Genomic DNA, 25,653 nt, shown 5'->3' with positions numbered 1-25,653 from the left:
AAACCTGCTATGCCTATCATATGATTTTTCATTGTGGTTGTCTAACTCTTACAGTTTTTTTTCTCTATTCTAATCACATCCTGCATTAGCACATAGAATCCGTTAGCTTATTCTTTGTTTTCCTACATACACTATATAGTCAAGAAGCGGTTGTTAAGTAAAAATGCCATTTACTTGGGATGCTGGGTTGGTTGTCATTATTATTAAAATATAACACGTTGAAAGTTATCACAGTCAAAGAATGATACGAGTATACCAAACTGGATAGTCATACAATAAAAAAACAATTTTCAACAAATTTAGTATGACTGGGAAGAAATGTGGTTTCATTTACTGAAGGACAACAAATGCAATTTATAACGCTAAGCCTAAGACGGCACGTCCTAGGGGGTGAATTAGTGCACTAACTAACAAAAAGTAGGTGCAACTATATATCAATGTACAAATAATATTGTATGAGGTTTCTGATTTCACGGGACTCTGTCAAGAGGTATGGCAACGAATGATATTGCAATGATTTGTTTGTTATTTTACAACATCGAATATTGCTGCAACGGTGATTACAACAATGTTTTTTTTTTGGAATAATCCTTAAACCCAGTTTCCGAAGAGAACCTTTTGAGTTCAATCGACCTGAACATGTTCTGCTTATTAATTACAGGCCTCTTAATTGCTGTTCTCTAGAAGTGCATCCTTCTCGCTTTCGCTAAAGTGATTGGCATTTGTGCTATTCTTATCGTCTAGGAGTGGCGTTTTCACGTCCATGTCCTCTGCTTCACCATTAACTAATGGTTTAGCTTCACTTCCACCCTTCGATTCAATACTAGTTGCGGTGGTACTACCACTGGTAGTCTGTTGTTGCAAATGCTGGTGGTTATGTTCGTTAACGATTAACATGTTCGATGTACTACTCACTTTCATCTCTACGTATTCCTGATTTAGGCGCACACTGTTTGGGCTGGTTGTGCTGGAGGAAACGGAATTGATTTGATGAGCGGGAGATTCGACCGGAAGTGCTTGAGGGGACTCTTTTGGTTCTTCAACTTCCTGCACGGTTTCCATCGTAGTGACCGGAAGAATCGGGGAAGCGTTTTTTTGCATTTTACCCTGCAGGTAATACGTCATCAGCTGGCCTTTGCCTTTCACCGCAACTAGACCCCGTTGCTCAAATGTGTACCCAAAGGTTTGTAGAATCTGACACGTTTCTTCCGTTACCTTCAAACATCAGAAATTAAAATTACAAATATAAGCTGAATATTAAGTAAACAAACCTGTATCGCTCCTGCTTTTCCGGTACTTTCCATGCGAGATGCAACGTTGACTGTATTGCCCCAAATGTCGTAGTGTGGCTTCCGGGCGCCGATGACACCGGCCGTAATTGGCCCGTGATTAACACCCATTTTCAGTACAAAATGATTGAATGATTGTTCGTTGATGCCCTGTAGGGCTTTTTTCAGTTCCAGTGCAAACTCCACCAATAAAGCCAAGTGTGCCCAGCGCACCGAAATGGAATCGTCCGGTTTCACAATTCGCGTTGGATTGAGTCCACTAGCTGCCATGTAGGTCGATCCGATTGTCTTAATTTTGATGATGTCTTGAAACTGGGGCAACTCCAGCAGCTAGAAAGCATCAGAAAGTTAAAATAGCACCACTAACCGGTAGTTATAATTGCACCAACCGCATCGAAATCCGATATCACTTCATTCAGAAATCGCAAACACTCAAGCCCTTGATTGTTAACAGTTTCCTCCGAGTAAAAGTCTGAAAAGTTGGGCATGCTGGCAAACAAAACTCCCACCTCGGCGTAGCTTTGGGAATACAGATCGTCGTGGGACCGCTTACGATTGCCCATAAAGTGCTCGGCTACATGCATCGGAAGTACATTGTACACCAGCGCTTCGTTTCGTCGTCGCATGTCACTGGCCCGTTCCTTCTGGTCGCTGACTTCCGTCTTCCACATAAAGATTACCCGGTCGACCTTGTCGATCTGAATGATATAATGACAATAATTATCACAACGATTAACCTAACCCCCCTGGCTGGGTATTTATCACAATCAACACTTACATGTCGAGCCAGCAGGGACAAGGCAACCGTTACCGCAACCAGCAGAGCGGAAAGTGTGTATCTCAGCGGGAACCTACAAATGGAGAATGTTTTAAAAAGGAAACCGGAAGAAAAATATCACGTGCAAATTAAAGTGTCAAAATTCAGCCAGTTAACCGGGATGAGAAGCATGTGCCATGGCACACGTGCGGTTTCGCTAGCTGAACTTTTTATAATGGGTGGAAAGTTTGTTTTTTTACACATTAGATATTTCGAAATCCTCGTTCCGGAATGCTTCGTCTAGATGAAATATGTTTATGTAGCAATGGGTGGCTGCGTCCGGGAAACGGAAAGCGGTCTCGTTAGCATTGATATTTGCGTGTTCATACAACTCAGTTATAAACAGAGTGAGTGAGAGATATGGGAAAATAGGTTTTTAATTGCTTTTAGTCATTATGAAATCGGAAATCTTATTATTCGAATGTATTGCATTTGATTATTAAACATTCTGCTGCTGAAAGGATTTTAATCATCGATGTTTCGTTGGACAGATAAATTCAACTTTAAGTCGCTGAATTCATAAAAAAGAGAACCACTTTTATTCATGGAAATGGTGATTTTCAAACGTTAAAAGCATGAAATTTTTAGTAGTAGCAATCTATAAATATTGCCTCAGCCAGGCTCTGGCAGTGGCAACTATATTGTCACCATTTATTTTTAACTTCTTTGGATACTTTTTCAACAGAAACTATATCAATGAGTTCTTCCGCATATGAACATTATGTATTTTTAAAAACTGTCTTTGCATTTGGCATTGTGCTGCCTGCAGGGAAGTTGGTACAAACAATGCCACACGGCATCAATTGATACTTTTTATGTTTCTCGCCATTTCCCTCATCTGATAACACTTTTTCGAAAGCCAATATATAGCGTGGCATAGAAAATATCGCATTAAATATTTAGGATTTGTACACTCTTAAATGATTCTACCTGTAAATAGGTCGGATTTAGCTAAAACTTGGTTGAAACTACTCAAAATGCCCTTAAAGTGTACACTCCAATTTTGGGTAAAAAATTCAACCAATTTTTGCTACTTGCAACCGATAATTGAATTATTCTCTGTGACAAATAACGCACTTTTAAGTTGCTGCTATCAATTTTTTGGGCTGGTACCGAATTGCCGAAACACAAATGGCCGAATCACGAATGGCCGAAATCCAAATGGCCGAATATCAACAACAGTAACAGAAGGCCGAATCACGAAAGGCCGATTTTTTTCGGAATGCCTAAATAACTATTTAATAAAAAAACATGAATTGGCAAGCAGTTAACAGAAAACTTTAATCAAACAAAAGCACAATAAGTAACACAACTATTTACTATAGAGTATAGATGATTGAAAGTTCTTTCTTCCCCTAAGCGCAAATGATTCACGTTCCTTATAAGGTGCGAGGCCTATTTACCGTGTCAGAGCAAATGTTTCCGTGATGATTCAAGGCGAGACGGCCAGAGGCCGCAAGTGTGCGTCGGTGACCCGCAGTCGGAAGCGGCGGCCACTGCGGGGAGGCTGCAGTAACCACTTCTATTTAGGTGCATGCATTTTTCTACTGACCTACTGTTTACTGACTGGTAACGATTATCCCTTAGTTAAGTGCTAACGAGCGGCAGCGAGTGAGGACAGCATGTTCCCAACGTTTGTGCAAGTTAAAGGCTGTGAATATTTTTGGCCGAATATGACGTTCGGTCTTTTGTTATTAGATATATTATGCCATTTGTTATTTCGGCCATTCGTGATTGGGTCATTTGTGTTGAAAAACTACTCAAAATCTGAGTTTAATTCTTCATTATTTTTTTTAATTGAAATTTTTGCGTACAATGACAAATATTTTAAATTTAAAGCAAATTTCTTAAGCAAGTTAACGTATGTCGTTCATCAACTGGCAATCAATTTTATGCAAATTATCTAAGGGTGCTACAAATCACGCAAAATGCGATATCTCCGCTAACTTTCAAACGTTATGCAGCTGTAGTCCGATGATTTAACCCTTAGTGGAACAACAAAGTCTTAGAAATTGATAAAAATGATATGCAAATTGATAAAAATGATATTTCAAGCCATTCACTACCATACAGTAAATCATAAATTTGCGTCACGTTTGAAAAATGTCAAGCTTTGTCGAAGTGACTTTCATAGTTTTTTGTTACACATTAGTAGCGGCCTCAAAAACTACAATTAAAAGCGACGAAAATTATGTTCTAAGCCTGCCAACGTGCTGCTGTAACGAGAAGCTGGCACAGCGACACTCGCTGGTTTCATTTCTCCGAACATCAGTAGCCGCCCTACTTATGGTCAAAATCATGAATTATTACATCCGAGCGTCCCACTCGCTAGCCATCAAGTCTAAAGGAGTCAAAAATTAAGCTCAATTTTCTGCCAATTTCACGTCCCATTACAAGTTCAATTTTAAACAAAACTTTCATGTTCAATTTTAAGTCCAATTTCTAGTCTAATGTTGTTTTAATTTCAAGTCCTATTTCAAGCCTAATTTCAAATTCTTTTTCATTTCTAATTTCGAGTTCAATTCAATTTCAATTAAAATTTCATGTCAAATTTTAAATTCAATTCAACGTCCATTTCCAGATTAATTTGAGGAAAAACAACAAGTCTAAATTGACGCTTATTAAAGTTCGATTTCATGTCCGATTTCCAACCGATTTCAAGTTGAAATTAAGGTTAATTTTGATATTACAATTCCAACTTCAAATTCAAGTCTAAGTCATAGTTCCCATGTAACATTTTTGTTGCGTAATAGTTTATTACAACTATTGTACAGCTAATTCCCATGGAACAAGTGCTTGATAAGCTATTATACAACAAAAATGTTACTTGGGTTGAACGGTAAATCTAAACTCTAATTTAATCTCTAGTCCAATCATATGTCTAATTCTAAATCTAATCTCCAGTCCAGTCCATAATCGTGAAATTTTCTTTCTATTTTATGGAAAAACAGAAGAGCTCGAATTTGTTAAATATTTGACCTTGGGACCTTGGACCCAAATCAGTACGATAATTTTGATAAATGTTCTTCTGTCAACGATCATCGTCGACTATCATAGACAAATCTAGTTCGTTTATTAGATTAATTAATCATTTGATCACAAGTTTCATGTCCTACTCGCAACGCTGAGCTAGGTTTGAAATAATGCCATCGGCTCACATGCTGGCTGGTGCATGGAAGCTTCTGTGTGTAGTGTACTTACCAGTAACAATGACCATCAGCAAGATTTTGATGAGATGCGACAACTGCGTGATGATGGAAATGGCCATCAGAATGAGCACAGCAAAATTGCTGAAATACGACGGATACAGACAGATAGATGACGGGTGCATTTCCGTGGACAGAAACGACGCGTTGGTGACGTTAAGGTGCAATGGGGTTCTGCCGGATGCTGCCAGCTGCAGAAATGAGTAATAGTTATTTTAAAGTGGATGAAGTTGAACATCTACAAGCAACGAGAATCTATTAGAAAAAACATTTCTACAATATTTTCATTCAAAGTGAGCTATTATTTTCATTATTATACTTGAACATATCCGATGTAAGGTGTGTCAACGTTTCAAATTTGTCGGTATAAAGGGCCAAACAGAATGCTGCGTCAACGCATCCGTCAGCGTCAATTTGACAGTAAACCCATGGGGAAACTGTCAATATAACGCTGACGGACTCGTTGACGCAGCATTCTCTTTGGGCCTTAAACATGATGCAGATTACGATTGCTGCATGAAACGGCTTGTTGAACTAGACTTAACCAAAAGATTCCAAAAGATTCACCCAGGCGTATTGTAATAACACGAGCCAATATTTTTCAGTTCAACAAACTTTGTATTTGCATTTACAATATTTAACCGTTAGAATGTTTGTGAAATGGGTGTATTACAATGTTTTATGTTTGTAATCCACTAATTACTTGCTAAAAAGGGCGAAAAGCTGTTGAACTGTTGTCATCATCCAAACGTAAACTTTTAATTACTTTCGTTATTTACACGTTCGCAGTAGGACACTAAATTCTACTTATTTGCGCATTCAGAAATCATTCTAAAATAATAATAATGATAATAAAATAAACTTCATCGTTTGACGAAAGGACTGCCAGTGCATTGGCGCCTTATACAATGGAGCTTACGGAAAAGCTGCTCCAATTTCCATCACAGAAAATGGATTTCGCCACTACATTGGACAAAACTGTGTTCGATAAGAAAGAACTTTTGCCAGCTAGCGCTACTGATGTACCAATGAATGTCAACAAATGACGCCAACTACAATCGCCGTTGGAGGATACGTATTTGATGTTGTTTCCGACTTCGCAAGCTTCAAAGATGAGCCGGCCGGCAGCGATAGTCGATAGGTCGACTAATGCCAAAGGACATACAGTCCGTGTAGTCCAGTTCCGAAAATGAGCACGCCTTCGCAACATTCAGGCGTGTCAACGCAAGACCGAAACCGTTGCAGCCATGAAAATGGCAAGATGACCTACGTGATCTGTGTTTGCAATTAGTGAGGAGGGAAAAGTTGGAACAGGAAAAGCAAATTAGGTAGAATAAGTTTCTGAAAATAAGTCAGTGATGTTGATAAACTTGTACTGGAAATTATAAAATAAAATTGGAATTTTTCAGATTCTGACACACGGTACCCGATCGATTGACACACTTTACCTTCGGAGTTATTTGACACCCAAAACAAAATTTGTTAAAAAACAAAATCGCATCCAAATTGTAGTTTCGGACAGGCGATAGCCTGTGAACGAAACAGTTAGCGCGGGTATAGCCTTACCATGTCGCTGGCATTTGATATTCCTATGAGAAGCACGATTATGATTGCCGTTGATTTGCGTAGGCCGACATAGTCGTTGAAACGTTTACTATTCAACGTGACGAACGCCGGTAGAATCTGGAATTATCAATAGGAAGTGGATTAGCAACAGTTGGTGGTGCTGGCGGATCGTGGCACGTGTGTACGTACGTACGGATATAAATTGCTATTCAACATTCAACTTTTCGTGTGACATTTGAGTTCAGCATGGGAACTCACACTAGTTTGGGAAAAAAACTCAAGTGCATATAAACCTTTCTAGCGTTTCAGTTATTTTAGAGAGTATGAAGAAGGTGAATTAAACATAATAAATTTTAATTTATTATCCATCTAAGCAACACGCTGGGAGGGTGTTTGTCTAATCAGCTTCAGCTGACTGCTGTCTTCCGGGAATTTTTTTTGTATTTTTTCTCGTTTATTTTCTCTGATGCCACAGCTTGGTTGATTCACTTGGGTTTCAATTTTCGTGGAATTCAGACGATATCGTATTCATGCGAAACTGCTTAACGTCGACAGGGAGTATATTTTCGAGTGCAATTTTCAACACGTTCATTAATCATTACTATACATACACTATTTGCTGATGCGCAGTGATTTTGGCGTGTTTGATTAGACCGTTACGCTGTATGGCGTATTAGAGTAATTTGATTTACATTAAAGTTGGTATTCACAATATACTGCTAAACATTTAGCTAGGGATGGTTCGATCACTTTGACTCAATTTTGATTCATTTGACAGTACCGCCTTAATGGGGCCAAATATGACAAGGCTATATACGGGACATTTGTAGAATAGGTTATTATCTATAATTTTGCTTCTACAAATATCCCATATGTGACATTGTCATATTTGGCTCGGCTGAGACGGTACTGTCAAATGAATCAAAATTGAGTCAAAGTGATCGAACCATTCCTGCGATTTAGCACATTTTAGCGTAAAGTTATAAGATAATCAACGAGAAAGTGCGATAATACACTGGAGACGCATATTCTTTTAAATTTACATACAAGAAAATGGATATTTCTATTTTCTTGCCGATAACATCCCTTTCCTCGCAGGTAAAAATAAAACGCTATCCCTCTCTATTACATTATTGCAGGTTTATTTCTTTATAGATTGTATCTCAAAAACAAATAAATATACATAAATCCTATAAAAAACATACGAAAAAATTGATCAAGATGTTTTCTGCGTTCTAAGTGATGTTTGCTGGTTTCAGTCCGTGACCGAGGTTTTAAAATAAGCTTACACATGGAAATGCTGATTACGAGCTAATTTCTGCGCCACCAGCGAACGAAATTATCAAGCAAGGGTTGCAGACGGCGACAATTCTCTATACATAGTTTGAGCTGCCAAATATAATTTAAGATCATGAACATATGCTAATTTGTAGTGAGACGCAAGTAACAGAATGACGTCCTTAAAAGTAGCGTGAATAATAATGGTCCCATGTTGCTTTCTTGCGGAACTCTTACCGCAAATATCGAGCTTAACATGTGACAGTCTACCCCGTATGTGGCAGATGAACCATACTGCAAATTGACAAGAAGTCACAAAATTTTGAGGTGTCGATCGAACGAGAAGGATTGTTATCGAGGAGCTTGTCTAAAACGGTCTGGCAATATGTTTTAACATCATGCATAACGAGGCAAATGTAATTTGCCAGTATATCCTCGGGGAGCTTCTTTGGGCGTTTCTTTGCCACCAATCGTTACTTCTCGCTTCGTTTCGAAACAACTTTTCTAATCTTATCTAACTTCATACTAACGCCACTAGTTCTTGAACGCGTAATGGAAAATGATAAATAGATTAATCTATCATATTTTTTATAAACGGTCACTTTAACTGTACCTGGAGCCGTTAACAAGTGGAACCAGCAATGAAACTTAATCCCATTCAACTTCTTGAAATCAAACGCTTCCTATATTATATGTGTACAATCATGGGAATATTTTTGCGAAGAAAAGTCAAATGATACTCTAAACCCTCAGAGTATAAACTACTGCCATTTAGACCAGAAGCCAGGATGCAATAGGCCAAGGATATAGTACTTTATTGTGCTCTCTGAAATGAGACTAAAAATATCAACCACCAAAAATATCAAATGATATGCGGATAGCACTTAAAAATTAAAGTCGTGTGGTTGAGATGTTTGCCTAAAACAACAGTTGTATATCAATACCGAATACCACACGACCCGAACTTCCTAATTTGGTTACTCATTTACAAAATGTAGTATTTTATAGCCACGTGGAGGTGCTAGGTAAGGCCTTAGGATGATCAGAGCTATGACGAACCCGCTACGGTTCGGTATAACTTGTCCAAGCTGGTTATTACCAGGGTTCGCGCTACAAAGGATCAGATATTTACCCTGCGTCAGTTACTAGACAAGTTCCGGGAGTATAACTTATAGACTCATCATCTGTTTGTGGACTTCAAGGCAGCATTCGATTCAGTCAAACGAATTGAGCTGTGGCAGATAATGCTAGTACATGGTTTTCCGACGAAACAACTTACGCTGATTCGTACGACGCTGGATGGGTCAGAATCATGCGGCAAAATAGCGGGTGAGACCTCAGCGTGACGTTGAATGACCTGAAGCAAAGGGATGCACTGTCTAACCTGCTATTCAACTTTGCATTGGTGCAATATGAAGAGCAAACGTTGAAAAGAACGGGACTCATATCATGAAAATTCACATGTTTGGTTGCCGGCAAGGACCGTGGAAGTCCAAATGATGTTGGTGGGGAGGTGGAGCTGGATGGGGAATGATATAAAGCAGTGGAGGAATTCATATTCGTTGGAAGGCTCGTGATATGTGACAACGAATGCGACGATGAATTACAGCTGGGAATCGGCTTTCTACATATTACATAGCCAGCTGAAGTCCGTAGTTTGCAAATTCGCACAAAACTGGCGCTCTACAGAATACTAATCCTCCCGGTGGCCCTTTACGGACATGAATCTTTAACGAGTCCTTTGGTGTTTGAGCGTAAAATTCTGCGATCTACACTTGGTGGCAAAATGGAAAATGGAGTGCGGCGCAGAAGCATAAACTGCGAGTTGTATCAAGTATACCAATATGCTGATATAGTGAAGGTAATGTAGCAGGCTGCGGTGGGCTGGGCACGTGACCGGAATGCCCGACGAGATGATAGTTAAAACTATTTTCAGTAGAGAACCAGAAAGAGGCCGTAGATTTCGGAACAGATTCCGTACCCTATGAATGTGCATTGTCGAGGACGATGCGATATGTCCGGCTCACCGTAGTCTCCAAACTTTTGCCAGGTGTACGTTTGGAATATCTCCAAGTAGTGCCAGCAGCTCGCTTTTCCGTTAGTACTCCGTTAAAAAATGGTCTACAACACCATCCGCTCAAATACGGCAAGTACAAGGCTTCCGTAAACAAAGTTACAGTCTCATGTGCGTAGAGGACTACCGGTCTGATTAGCGTTTTGTACATCGTTAGTTTTGTGCGGCGGTATACGCTCCTTGTAGACTATGCTTTCATTTTGAATGCGTCATAGAATCTCTTTACGGGTATTGTTGTCGGGTGTAACCAGAGATCCCAAATATATGAACCCATCACCCATTAATGTCCGTAGGAAGCGCACGTTGGTTTTCCTGGAGCCTCTTCCTACCATAATATATTACATTTAGTTTTCAACGCATTGATATGTAACTCAATCCTGCTAGCCTCCGTTTTTAATCCGGCGTAGATTACCTCGGCCATCCCATCGAAGGTTTCTATTAATGACGTCAAAGTCGCCTTCGAAGCCTAGGAGTTGGCTACTTTTGCTGAAGATCGTTCCTCTCATTTCGAGGCCCGCTTGCCGGCTCACATCTTCAATAACGATGTTGAATAACATACAGGACAGGCTTGCCACAACCCTTCCATAGCTGTTCGCGTTCGACTATATCGTATGCAGCCCTGAAATCCACGAAAATATTGAGGGTGGGCATGTTATACTTCCGACATTTCTGGATGATTCATCGGAGAGTGAAAAATTGATCCGGGCCTCTATAAAGCCCGTTTAATTGATACTGCCTTAAGAATTCTCTTGCTATTTTGGATAGACGACGCGACGTAACGTGACGTAAAATCTGGTTATGAATATATGTAGGCAACTGGTTTTAAATCATCCCGTCTTAATTCATAAAGAAAAAATGTAGGAATCATTGAACTGTTATTAAAAAAAGTGTTATTTTAATTATTTTTATTGCATTTCTGGTCAATTTCAATAACGGTATCGATTTTAACAAGGAACGATTCGGGAGGATTCGGTTGCACAAAGGGCAGGCATTATTCGATTATACAATATTTTAACTACCTCTATTAAAGTATCAAATAAAACTTACGGTAAAAATCGCTCTTTGTGCTAGGTTGCAGAGTAATTTAATTTGGCCTGCAGTTTGAGAGACACCTTATGCTAGTCTAATTAAATTTTCTAACGGAACCGTACAGTTACAAAGCGCTAAAAAGCTCACTTGACGAATGAGTTGCCATGGATATGGTTTTTAATGGTATGCTTGGCATTATGTGGCATCAAGTGACAAAAGTGCTAAAATATATTTTTCCGGCCCTACCGAATGAATAATTTTCAGACTAGAATTATTATTGCGTCTCACGTCCGGGATAAATAAAAGAATGTATGCACATTTGGGAAAATTTGGGTCACGAACCAGAGACGAAAATATTTGTCAGTTTTATTCTAGATATATAAGTTTACAAAATGTTAAGTTAACATAATTATTAAAACTGTAATACGTTTATATTTATATGTTAGGTAGAAATTAACTCGAAAAGAAGTAAAAACTTGAAAATGCATTAGCACTCAGCACCAAGAAAAAAGTCATTAAACTTCAATTCTCCAATCAAACCATTCATTAGCATCACTACAAAGTAAACCGTAATTATATGATTCACGAGAACTTACCCCGGGAAAGCTTTCCGCCACCGACAGAAACACCAGGATGGTAATGATCACCAGCGGCGGTATTACGACTTCGAAGTGAAGCGACGTTCTGGAAGGCAAAGGCAAAGCGAACGGAAATTACACACAGCACAGAAAAATGTTCCGCTCCGATATGCGGCTGGATTCCACCCGATTATGATGCTATCAACAGTAGTTGAGTTACTTGCAAAAATTGTGTACATTACAATAGTTGTTTCATAGTCATATTAATGACTAAATAATTAGAAACTTAAATTGCTTTTTTTATTGCAATCAAGATAAAACTAATTTTAGATTTTAATTTCAGCGTGGACACCCTAAGCCATGTACACTCACCGTGGAAGAACCAAGATGGAAAATAAGATTCCGACGAGCTGGACAACGAGCGCTGCCAGCAGTGGGATGGAACTGTGCGGCTGGCGGTACGATGCATAGGACCTCTCGATTTCATCATCTTTAAACCGGAGCAGCCAGTTGATGTCCTTGTAGATTTCCTGGTGACCGTCACGGCTCACCAATTCCTTTCGAAGTCGTATCTTGTAATCCTCGGTTACGCTATCCTGGGTCGATTTCTCGTCCAGCGTGGTGTTGGATTCAGCACTGGCCGGAGTCTGTGTTTTAAAGCAAGATAATAAAAATTTTATTATGATTCTGCGGGGGAGGGGGCTATTACCGCTGTATACGTTACCTTGGAGTCTTCCTCGTCACGGAATATTTCCGAAGGCCCATCCGCTTCTATAACAACGTCCTTCGGATCAGCCGAACCGTTCATCCGGTGTTCGGCGGGACAAAACTGTGAACAAAGGTGAAAAAGCGGAAGCGTAGCGATAAATATATGGGTGAGAATGTGATGCTAAAAGCAATAATATAAATTCTCAGAGTGCACAATCGCTGCACTGCCGTACGACACCATCGACGGTCCCGTCGTCGTTGACACCCGACAACGTCTTGTAACGGAACATTATTTATATAGGGTTTTACGCTCACTGGTATGGTACTCCAGGAAACAAAGGCTAGTCAGCCAGCCAGTGTGTCATTTATGCTCTCAGCAGAAGTGTTTATTCAACAAAGTTATGTCTGGGAATCAAAGCGCATTAATCAATAAAGTTATTCAACAAAGTTATTTGTTATCTCCTTTATGTAGAGTCTTCAATATAGTATTGTGATTGTTATTGCTAGTTTTTTCCAACATTTAATGGTTTTTTCTGAACCGAGAAACTCCATTTCCTCGTCCAATAGCTTTTTTTTTCAATTACTGTATAAAGGTACTACATGTTTCCCAGTTCTAATTCAATTCGCTCATCTTGTTTGTCATGTTTTTCGCTGTCATCACGATATCAATCATTCGAATATCGGAAAACTGTTGGTGACACATTTATTCTTCTTCCGCCTAGCTTCGGGCCAAACATTTATGGCTCTAAATCCAGAGAAAAATTTGACAAAGCGATTTGAAATTTCATCAATCAGGTGGGTAATCATTGCAAACGGCAGTCATTTGCTTTCAAGTGATCCAATAATGAGCAAAGGAAAAACTGTTCCAAGATTCAAATAGTCAAATTTTTGTTATTTTATTACTTTTTATAGGCTCTGAGCAAAGTTCAAAATCACCATTATCTATTTATCCCAATAAATAGTTTTGAAATAATCCCAATTCTAATGGTTAGTTTGCTTTGTTAACGCTTGGTGGATTGTTAACGAAACACTATTTCTGTAAATTGGGGATTATAGTACTTTACTCATTCTTTATAATGTCTAGTTTGATTTATTTCAAGAACATAAAATAATGATGAAGGAAAAACATGACAAACTTCGAGATTTTTCAAGTTATATCATTCATAATTTGAGCTCTTTTGTCCTGAACGATAACAGATTAGTTAATTTGATTTGTAGTGTTTGCACAGCAAGAATATCGTCCATCAAGTCCATGTACCTCCCTGCTGTCACCCATTGTCACCCCGCTGCTGCAGTCTGGTACTGGCTGCCAGATACATGTCTTATACAGTCCTTGTGTCATCTTGGCGCTTTTCAATTCGCTGCCTACACAGCTAGCTAGTGTGGCGTGAAGTATTAACTCGTATATCTTGCCCCAGCCAGGCGAAGGAATGTGCTGGGTAAATATTTTTCAGTCCGCTTGCTTCGTCTCTTTCTTCGAGTAAGGTAGCGCAGCGCAGGACTCTTTCTTGCGTGGTTAGGGCAACCCCCTAAGCCTGTATGCCGCCCAACAACGCATCAACAACGGCCTGGCGTGGCATTTTGCTGAGGGGGTGGTGGGCTGTATGCTGCTTACAGAAGATAATGAATGCAACTCTCCTAAGAGCACTTGAGGTTTCACCCGTTTCATCGGTCTTTGCGCTCGGTTACCGGACTTAATCAGCGAATCGTATCATCATTGCTACGCTGAGCTTTAATAAACTTATAAGTAGAGAGGGAGGAATCGTTGAAAGGGTTTAATGTTGATTTATGGAAACTAAAAACCAAGATATGATAGGTTGGTAATAAGTTTTGCCTTATTAATCGAGTAAAAGTTGCAGTTTCTCTTCAAAAATGATTTTAATTAAAAGGAGAAATTTATTATGGATGATTCCCATTCCATATGATATTCAGTTCACAACGGTTTTGTACATGAAGATGCAGTATTTACATTTTCTTCGTCTAGAATTATGCATCTGTGCGCATTGTTGAAATACAACGATTCTTAGCGAACAAGAATCCAACCTAAAGAGCCCTCTTTATGTAAATTCAGAAGTTTACACGGAACATAAAAGGGAAAAATTCACACAGTAAATAAAGATAAGTTTGTTTTACCCTGAATGTTTGTTCTCAGCGAAAGATTATAAGTTTTTTTGTTCAAACAAAATAATTATACAAACAATCCAGGTTTATATATGCCTTACATATTACGATACAATAAGGCATTTTGTTATTTCGAGAGAAAAAAGAACCCCGTTTTTCCAGGAACTTAAACTTAGGAAGTCGCCAGCCGCCAGGTAAATATTGAATTATTTAGGGTTTTATTTCTGGTTTACTAATCATGACCTATAATAAAGTTATGACCAAGTACTACGAAAAGAAACCGATGTTTCTGACATGGAATCGGAATTTGCCGATTCCATGTCCCGCCGACATGGAAGGAAGGTCCTCGCCGAAGATATCCGTTTCCTTCCAGGAAACAAAAACAAAACAACGCATGTCTCCATTGCAGTACAGTAACTTTATTTCCTTGAAAAATTATTCCACCAAAAAAGTAGGTATGCATTTCTGAATGTACCTATATAAAATTTTTAAAACTGTATATTATGCAGAAACCCAATTTAAAAAAAAAATATTGAAAATGCACGAAGTATGGAAAATATGATTCGATCAGCCAAACTCGAATAAACGATGTGAAATACTATTACTTTCCGTTCATTAAGTCTCAGTGCATCCGGCCATCGGAAGACCTGAACCAAATTCGGTATATAACTTCGTATAGCCTTTTATGTAATTAGTAAAGGATGCACCAGTTTGAGTAAAGCCCGAATTGATATAACCCCATTGAGGCTCATAAGCTAATAGTTAGATTACGCCTTCCCACCCTGTGAAAAAAAATAATAGTATACTTAGCCAATTTCCTGCCTCGATAGGGAAAACTACCAGCTTTGGTACACCAACGCTATACCAGCAAGCGTAAAACAAATCCGAGCTCTAAAGCATTATGTTAGGGTCATAAAATCTACAATTTCACTCCTTCCGAGCTTAAATCATAAAAACGTCTGTTCAATTACGTAAGAAACGAAGAAAATATAAAAATGAGATTTTGCTCTCCAACTGTAGAATTAATGCAATGCAATACTGAGCCAACTATAGAATGCCAATTCACATACGTTACAATACGCATCTGTTGCTGTCATAAAACATTCTACCTACTTGATTTATTATTGCTGCGATTTTCATAACAGAAACCCGTAGATAGCGAACCCAGCATATTTACAAATTCTCTTGTAGTACGCTTGAAACAAAATATGCTATTGGGAGTACAATTCGATTCGGTCTGTTTTTTAAGGTCAAATATTCACTTATTAAAAAAAAATGAATTAGCAATTTTTTTGTTGCAGATTTTATTTTTTATCGCTATATATTTATTGTTATATTGCTTATTGTTATTGTTTATTATATTTTGAATTCCGTCTAAAACATATTTTGAATTCCACCTATTCTCACAGTTACTTGATCTAAATTGTTTAGATAAGATCACAATTTACGATTCTGAAAATCACCTGAGTGACTCCTGTAACCGGAATGACTGTACAAATCGAAAGGGGACTGCAAGGTGAGATGATATGATTGGAAATAGGGTACACTAAGCGACATGAAATAAGGCGTTGACTATAAGAATGAGCTGGTACATAAAGGCCGAATAACAAACAAACGAAATTCAAATGACCGAATTTCAACAACAGTCATAAAAGGCCGAAATTATATTTGGCCGAATCACGAAAGGCCAAACCCCTTCGAACGAAGAACAAAATAAGCAACACAACTATTTAGGGTACGGGTGGGTATATCCAGCCCATTAAGCGGTAGCCTGAACAATATTCAGGAACTACGTTGAAACTATATTCATTCGAGACAAGATTTTTATATCAGTTGATAGAATAATATTTACTGAATATCGGCGTGTATTTTGGTCTTAAGAAAACGCTACTGAATTTGAGTTATAGTCGCGAGAAATGATGAAGTCACTGCGGCTAAATTGAGCCCATTTTCTATAGTGGTGTCTGTGTTTTTTAAATCCGACCGGCCGAAATAGCTAGCACAGCGATTAAATGCTTTTCAAAAACAGATCAAAAGAGACAAGAAAAGAGAGACCGATGGATAACTTCCCGCTATTGCCTACATTCCGGGCTCATTGAAGATAATTAGTGTTGCAGTGACAACTGCTGCTGGCGCTAGTGTATCATTGAATTATTCATATACATTAGCGCCAGTTGTCACTCAAATACCAGATATGTCAGCACATATATTGGTAGTAGTGTAAATAACGCACCATATGCTGGAATTAAATACAAAATGCTGCTAATGGCTTTCATATCAGAGGGGAATTTTTGTGTTCTTCTGTGATAAAAAGAAGTAGAATTGTTCTGTGATAGCATATTCACAGCTGTTTAGTTTCTAGAATAAGTAAACGTGATCATAATTGTGTGTTTTCCAAACCATCATCAAGAGCGGATACGCGTAAGCGATTACTGCTGGTTTTTTTCAGCCTGGTTTCGTACTAGTGGAAAAACCGTGGTTTTGATGTTTATTGAATAAAATTAAGCAAATTACAATACATTTTTATGAAAATAATTATAACACATTAAAGCCTATGAGTGCTACATTCGTTTCAGTATTGTTATATAGCGGCTAAGTTTTTATTTGGGAAAGTGTTGCCAAAAAGGTAATGTATGCCGAAATTAGTAGCGTGTTGGGAATACCCTCCCGTACCCTAATACAAAACAAACATGCTTGAAAACGTCTTCGTCTTCACTAAAAAAAGACCGTATACGACATTTGGCCATTCGCGTTTTGGCGATTTGTAATTCGACCATTCGTGATTCGGCCATTAGATCTATTATGTGTTTCGGCCGTCCCATAGTAGTCCAAAAGAGTAAAAACTGGAACTTTTTAACTACTGTCTTTTGCTTTCATTTTAGCAGTATTGTGGTTTTGGAATTATTATTCGAGGGAATAACCCCCACAATCTGAAACTGCCAAAAGTAACTCATGGCTTACTATGATAAAAATAAAAAAAACACTTTTTTGTGTTGGCAGACACAGACATAGTTTCTTCGGCATAGTTGTAGAAAATATAAAAGCAAACAAATTTGCTGAAGAAATGAGATTTCTATCTCTGTCAGGTGCAGAGTTATAAAGCATTTTCTTTTGAAGTTCTTTAAAAATTAGTTTTTCATGCATAGTATTTGTTGGTTGCATTTTACAAGAGCATATTGTTCTAGGCAATAATCAAAGCACTAAAACACACTTTTTTGCAGATGGCTGCAAATCTCTAGGACCTTTCTTTACAAAGTTATTTCTTATTTAGGCTCAATTTTTCCTTAGCTTCACGAACCTATTGGATAAAATCGGGCAAGTGGATATGTCAAATCAGTACTTCACCATGGCTTCGAGGTATGATGCTGGCCTAATAAGCCAGTCGTTGTATGTTCGAATCTCGGCTGGGACAGTCTGTTAGTGTCAACTGTCAATAGAATCGTAGCAACTGGCCCTGCAATTGTCCCGTACTGCAATAGGCTGCAAGGTCTGTATCTGGTATTAAAAAACCGAAGTTCAAGTTTCGATAACGGAATGTAGCACCTAGGCTTTGCTTTGCTTTGCTTCACCTTGAAGCTTAGGTTAGGTACAACAAACTTGCATAGGTGCTGCTTATCCCACACATATGAGAGTACGGCAAGCATATGCTTAATGTGTTTTGCGTACGCCATTAACTTAATGCACGCACACTGTTAAATCACTTTATAAAACACACAAAGCAAGTGAATTTTTAGCTTTAATAAACTTCTAGAACATTGTAAGCTTTGACAACAAAAACAATACATTCACAGAAAATTTGATAAAAATTGAAGCAATTCAGAAAAACTATTAAAACATATGCTTCTCGTAGTCTTTTTTTTGTGTGCCTCAAAAATTGCTTAGAACAACGTGTTCTTGTAAAATGCAACCAACAAAAGTTAAGTATAAAAACTACTTTTTAGAGTACCTCCTAAGAAATTGCTCTATAGCTCTGCACCGGATAAAGATAAAAATGTCATATTTTCAATAAATTTACTTGTTCTTACCTTTTCTATACATTTGCTGAAGAAACCATGAGTCTATCTACTAGCACAAAAAAGTGATTTCTGTTTATTTTTACCATAGTAAGCCATGACTAACTTTTGCCATTCTCAGATTATGGGGGGTATTTATACGAACAAAAGTGTTGAAGACCTGAAAGGCTATAATGAAAGCAAAAGACGCTAGGAAAAAAGTTCCACTTTTCGCTCTTTTAGGGCCCAAAAATACGTTTCATAACGTAAGCCAAGTTTCGAACCAATTTACTATCTCTTTGAAAGAAGTGAGTCAGATCGCATTCATTGACACAACCAATAGCCAGAAGCAGCAATTTCGGAAAATACGGCAAATTCGGTAAAATATCTCACTTGACCGTTTCCATATGACAGATTTGCCGTTGTAGCGTGACGGATGTTATCAGACTTGCAGTAGTTTTTTTCGTAAAATATCACTATAGATTCGGAGAGACCACTAAATTTTCTAGACAAGATTATGCTTTTCTTTATAAATTAGGTATTAAGATGCTTCTTTGAGGAATAATACAGTGTGACGTTACAACGAACACAAAATTTGCCTCAAATATTACTCAACCGGATAATTGATTTGAAGGATCACGACTTCTGCGACATGAGGTCGAGCCTTGTCATGCGGCAAAATAATTTTATTATGTCTTTTCGCGTATTCTGGTCGTTTTTATCGTAATGCATATATTTCATACGAGTCAATTGTAGTCTGTTCGCCCGTAGTAGTACTGCCAGGTTTTAACAGCTCATAAAAAGCAGATTAATAGAATGTCTTTCGAATTATGAATATTCGGTTTTGATGTTGATGTTAAGGTCAATGGCAATGATTGACCAGGTACCGGAAGCATTTTTTCTTCTTGGGGTTGCTGTGGAATATGAATTTCTGATCCCCCGCCATAAAACCTGATGTAAAAAACCCTTACTTTGCCGGTTTTGCATCATCTACACGCAAGTGAGTAATTTCTTTTCAACGTCTACGGATTTCAATTCATACGACATCCAATTGTGTTGCATTTGATTCATTTCAATAGATGTCATTTACATCGAAACAGCTTGTTATGTCATTATACCAATGATGCAGCAAACTGCTCTTGCGATTGACTCGGATATTCATCGAGTAAGGCCTTTAATGCCTAGGCGGGGCCTGTCTTCAATCAGAAACGGTTGGTACGAGACGTCCCCGTTTCTTGTTCCCATGTTGATTTTGAAATGCATCTTAGTATGAATAATTTATTCACACAAGAGTCATTTCATATAATCATCTGTGCGACACCAACTTTACAGTTGGTTGATCGACGTACGATACTGATCTAACAAACCCGTTGTCGTATGTTCGAATCTCGGACAACATTCAGAAACACGTGTCATGCTACGAGTTACCGAACTCGATGTACCTAAACAACCTAACTTCTTAAATTAAACTTGAAATTCATAAGCAAATCCTTTCACAAGTTTAAGCAGATGAAATAAATGCTTGGCAAGGTTTATCGTAAATAGAAAAGATTAAGTTCAGAAAACATTAGGTCATTCTTTAATCAAACTATCAAGTATAGTAATACAAATCAAGCTGGCCTTAATACGAACTATTTGCTGCCACTTGAAGCTAGAGTTTTAGCTATTTTCAATCCGCGATTGATGGGATTGGTAGTATAGACGGTTGGTTCAGGTATCATTGGAGAGATTAATGGTTACGAAACGAAAGCAATAAAGGAACGCTTGACAAGTTTGTTTTTCGGTAGTCAGCGATTCTATTGAACGTTGTTACAACGTTGGTTTTCAGATTAGAACAAGTCCCACAAACAGTATTATCTTATCATTTGAGACACGCCAATAATACATTCAAGGACAATACGACCCTTCATTCAGTGAGCATAACGGCACTGCCCATCGCAGTCTATAGCCAGTTTTAGTATGAGACTAATTTTGGCAATAACTGGAAAAACTATCGCCGGTTAATTTAGTAACCAAAAAGCCGATTATTAATTAGTTCATTGCATGCACACAAATTCTGACCTAAGCATGGCAAATCCTAAAAATATCCAAGAAAACTTTGCGTGGCCACCGATTGTAGTTGGTGTTTTAAAGGCTATTGGTCATGATATGTATGTACCGAACTCGACACTCACCGGTTTAACCACCTTGGTGATGAAGAAAGTTTTAAGTCCTGCTATCCGCAATGCTTCCTCCCGTTTCTCACCGAAGGCGGGCTCCACTTCGAACTCTCCGTTCAGAAAGTTCAGCGTTTTCTCCGAAAGGTGAACTCGCCTGGACCGACAACAGTTACGCGCGATTGTTGCCCGAATTAGCACGTAACGATCGGAAACGGAGATAAAAAGTTATAATTATAATCAGCCAAGTCGAATTATTCAGTCATAACGTTTCGTTTCTCATTTCGCGTAATTTGCATTACCTACCCAGCTTTTCCGCTTGATTCCATTTTATTAGCCAGCTCAACGTCCTTGGAGTAGACATCGAACTGCCACTGGCGCTGACCGAGAATTCCCGCTAGCACGGCTCCCGTGTGGATGCCCACCCTCATGTCGACCGGAGAGTTGGTCTTCTGTTGAACGTACCTAGGGAAAGTGAAAAAAAAAACAAAAAGTAAGAAAAAGTATAGAAGAATGCCGAGGTGTGTCAGCAAGCTAATTAGTACTAACTTTTGGTCTTGGGTGAAAGGTGGCAGTTCTGACCAAAATTAAGATGGTTTTTCTGACCGAAAATTATTTGCAGATAACAATGGGTCAGCTTTTAAGTGACAAAATAATGACTGAATCAGAAAAACTTTGTGAAAACTTAGGTTCGAATCGAAAATGTTAATTATTTATATTATATTTTCCTACTCTAATTCATTCGAACTTACTTGATGGCTTTCACCATGGACAGCCCCATGTGGACACAAAGAACAGCATGATCCGGACGCTCGACGGGGGCACCACTAATGCAGTAGTAGCAGTCACCCAGAATTTTTATCCTTAATTGCTGGTATTTCTGCAAACAAAAAGGAAATGTGTGTCGAGAGGTATTGGAGCATAATCAGAACTTGTTGTTGAAGTCCAAAAAAAAACTGGACATGTTAGGTTGAGGGGAGGAAAAAGACACGGCAGACCGAAGGCCGACCTTCGTCCTTCTGATGTTGCGCTTTTTACCAAACGAAAAATAAATAAAAGAGTTTGTTGAAACAGTTGAGTGCGATTGCTTTTAGAAGTCGAAAAGGTGACTTGTTAATTTACTTCTTTTCGTTTTTCTTTAATTTCAATTTGCACAAAATGAAATTAGATAGTAATTAAATCTTGGTACTATTAGTAAACAATTTCAATTGAGGTAATTATAACGATTAAAATGCACCCACCTCTGCTAGCCGGTCGAAACGCGCGAAGAGTTCATTCAATATTTTCACCAAATCCTGAGCGGAATAGGTGGATGAAATTGCGGTAAATCCAACGATGTCTGCATAGAGTATACTGAAATGCGGAAAAGAGCAAAGTTGGTTCAATGTGCTTTTTGACGGCTGTTCTAATGACACTTTGTCATATATAGCGCAATACGTGACTTATCGCTTTTCAGATATGAACTCTGTTGAGAGGACAAAGCCTCGCCTTGCCTCTCTTCCCCGTTATGCATTATATGGGCTATATACATCTACACGTTTTTTTTTTGCTTAGATGGAGAAACAGGATAACTGAATTATGGGATATCTATGTATATACGGTTTGATTACCGGTGAAACGATTATTCAACGACTTTATGCTGTTTTTATATTTAGAAACATGAACAGGATAACTGAACAATAGGCTATTCATGTATGTTTTGATTACGAAATAAACAAGATATATATCCTTACACAAAAAATCGATCGATTTTGCAGTTGGCAATGTCATATTGTTTAACAGTTTGTCATGTGATATTAGATAGATATGCCACTTTTGTTCTACTTGGTTAGCAAGTTGCTTATATTGCTTGTATATAAGCATATTATAAGAACGCCCAATATTAAAAACTTATGTGAAACATCCAGCCGAACCTCTGCAAATTTTAATTTAAATTAACGCATCTACACACGGGTATATTTAGTTGTTAATTTGAGAATATTGCAATTTCTAATGAAATTATGCGGTGCGTTGTATTATAAACCATACACCTAATTAAGCGCGCTTATGGTACAAAAAAACTTTGTTTGAATTAAGTCTACGACATTAGGATTATACTAAAATACTAAGCAATTTCTAATTTTTGAAATATATTTTGTTTGTACTTAGTTTGTTTGACTTTTTCATGTGTAAACTTTTTCCGAGATATTCAAAAAAATGAGTTCCCTAAATGAATTTTACTACGTATCAGGTTTCTAGAGAAAACATTCACAATTAACAATGATTTTGTTTATCTACTTTGAGTTTGGGTGTCATATAAACAATCTAATACTGACAGCACGTAGAATTGTCGTTGCGGAATGTAGCCAATTCGTAAAAGTTTAATGGTTTTATTTGTGTGCACAGAAACAGGAAACAAAGAAGACCCGGCTAAACTTTTGTTTTCTTTATATTCTTTTGGTACAATAAAACATTAAATCGATTGAACCTATACCTAAATATTTGATGAGCCGTTTTGTATTCCAAACTACATCCTCTAAACGGAAGCAATCGTTCTTTCACAAGTCAAATAAATAAATTATTTGGGACTTTTTGGCTAACGTCCATGAAAAAAAAACAATCCTCCTAATCCGATAAAATACGCGAATAACTTTTTGAGAGGTATATTATTGTGTTGTTGTTTTGCATCGAATCGCAACCAACTCAAACCGACACGGGTTGCTCCTAAAAAAATAAAAAGTATTACGAAAAATTTTTGGTGCGGTCCAAGGGAGAGCCAAGCTAGTGTGGCTCGTTTCAACTTTTTTAAAGAATAAAAAATCTCTGACGGTCGACCGAGTTCTTCGCTTTTATGTTCCATGTGTATACGATACCAGAGTAACCAAAATTTAATTAAATTAATTTAATCTATTTTTTTTAAATAAGTTTAAGACCATCGTCGAGCAAAATACGCCGAATTCAGCGCCGCGCGGAATTGCGGAACCTCACGGTATTACATCACAAGTGGCCATTATCAAATATTCATCGGATAACTCTACTGTCTCCCAGAGTATTATTGCTACCCAAGCTTTGTTTATGGTCGGCGGGTGCCAGAGCGTGATTTCCTTTGTACGCTTGGCTTCTGAAAGCGATCAATACGACAAAAATCTCATAACAAATTAGGGTAACTTATTCCCACAGCACAGCAGCAGGGCAAAGTTAGCACGGATCGACACCCATTAGGATTAATCGGAATATTTGTTCGGCGATGTTCTGCAATTGTATGAGTATGTTTGCGTAGTAAATTTTAACTTTTATTTTCTAAATGTTAATGTTGGATTTACGATAACTACTGCTTGCTTGATATTATTGCGAAAAGGCTTTTTTAAAGTTTCATATTTATCGTTTTCACGCAAGACTGACAAAAGATTTCTTTTGTTGAATTTATTTGAGGTTTTACTGGGAAGAATGCGATAATTTTTGTATTCAAGTGCTGAAATTTATTTGTTGAAAAATTAAAATCGGCACCTACCTGACATTTTCGTGTCTGCTCATGTAGATTTTCTTGAATTGCTCCGAGTTGGTAGATCCCAAATCTTGTCGCATTTTAACTGCAACATGCTCTGGAAGCACCGAGAGAAGTAGTCGTTCCTGTGAAAGACACATGCATCATAATCATCAAACTGTAAAATTATTGTGTTATTTTGTAGATCGAAAACGGTATTTGATTAGTGGGCGGTAGATAGGCAATAATGTGCAACGTATGAAACGACGTTCAACTGAATCTGCTTGAAACATATATGGGAATTTCAACAGCTGAACTAATTATCTCTATAGCGATTGAGCACCCAGCATCGCTCTGCTCTGCATATTAGGGTGACATAGAAATTTGCTAACGTTTGGAATTTTAACCATTGCAATTGTGCTAGCAATTAATTAACATGCCATAGAATTGTACGCTTGCCATAGTTTCAAGAGAATGGCACACCAATTGCTCTTAGTGCTTCATTCTAGTGTGTTAACGATTAAGGTTTTGCCATGCGTCCTTCTACAGTATACAGAGCATAATATATTGGAAATTCCATCCAGGCTTAAACCGCACCTAAAAGCACAACAGCAAATTTCATTATAACCAACGGCACTCAGGCAGCGCACAAGTTTCACTTTGACACGCGAACCGAGAGTCGAGCATGGCCATTACAGTTGAGATTTATCCTTCCCGGGGTACAACAGTGCTGCTAACCCTCTCGACGTAGGACGTAATGCCACCATTGCATTGGAACGGTGAATAAATGTTAAGCAGAATTTGCCAGTAGAAAATTATTTCCGCAACAAACAGGGACGTCGGAGCAAGGGGTTTCATTGTGGAAAGTCCAGCAGTTTTTCGCCCAAAAAACGAGATTACCATCGATGCTAAGGGAAAAAATTGGCCGCGGTGGGGAAGTATCCTTCAGGCATCCTTGAATTCAGCATCATTTCCCTTCGAACTACGACGCTAGTACCATCATCGCTTGTACCTGCTTGACTAACGATCTTGGTGACATATTATTACTGTCCATCAGCATTCAAATCAACTGTTTACTAATCCAATTCGATGAAAGTGCCAGACTAAATAGCTCCCATATTTATTACCTAACTAACCACCGATTCTACAGAAGGATGAATATCGAATACATCTCATCGTAAATTGTTACAGGTTAGTGAGATTAAAGTGATTTATTATGTGGGATCATCCAAATTTATGACGCATCGTCCATGTTCACATTTTTGCAAAAGCTTTATTTTTGCTTAACTTTTACGAATTATTTTTTTCGTTAAGTTATATTATATATCATCAGACTCACCTGTTCGGCTGACTGCTCCTCGATCAACATCTTCACC

General features: G+C 38.1%; 1 protein-coding gene across 1 annotated transcript; it reads right to left on the bottom strand.

Annotated features, from left to right (window-relative positions):
• Window positions 1-666: 666 nt before the first annotated feature.
• Window positions 667-25,646, bottom strand: LOC128743292 (adenylate cyclase type 3-like). Its single transcript, XM_053839842.1, has 16 exons — window positions 25,617-25,646; window positions 24,305-24,423; window positions 22,056-22,167; window positions 21,567-21,694; window positions 21,121-21,279; window positions 20,833-20,971; window positions 12,562-12,666; window positions 12,210-12,484; window positions 11,856-11,943; window positions 6,879-6,995; window positions 5,308-5,503; window positions 2,307-2,379; window positions 2,068-2,140; window positions 1,679-1,987; window positions 1,272-1,619; window positions 667-1,215 (listed from the first exon to the last, which is right to left on the bottom strand). The coding sequence occupies exons 1-16, from the start codon at window positions 25,644-25,646 to the stop codon at window positions 667-669; spliced, it is 2,820 nt and encodes a 939-aa protein (XP_053695817.1).
• Window positions 25,647-25,653: the final 7 nt, after the last annotated feature.

Source organism: Sabethes cyaneus, chromosome 3 (genome assembly GCF_943734655.1).
Source record: "Sabethes cyaneus chromosome 3, idSabCyanKW18_F2, whole genome shotgun sequence".
Classification (NCBI taxonomy): Eukaryota; Metazoa; Arthropoda; class Insecta; order Diptera; family Culicidae; genus Sabethes; species Sabethes cyaneus.
Note: the sequence above shows the minus strand (reverse complement) of the source record. Positions and strands in the feature narration are given on the sequence as shown.

What these genes read in the sequence shown, in the direction of transcription:
- LOC128743292 (XM_053839842.1), bottom strand. Translation starts at nt 25,646, where the DNA reads ATGTTGATCGAGGAGCAGTCAGCCGAACAG. An exon ending in AGCAGACACGAAAATGTCAG is followed by an intron (nt 22,168 to 24,304) that starts GTAGGTGCCGAT and finishes TCCGCATTTCAG; the next exon opens with TATACTCTATGCAGACATCG. An exon ending in TCACCAAGGTGGTTAAACCG is followed by an intron (nt 12,667 to 20,832) that starts GTGAGTGTCGAG and finishes CTTTGTTCACAG; the next exon opens with TTTTGTCCCGCCGAACACCG.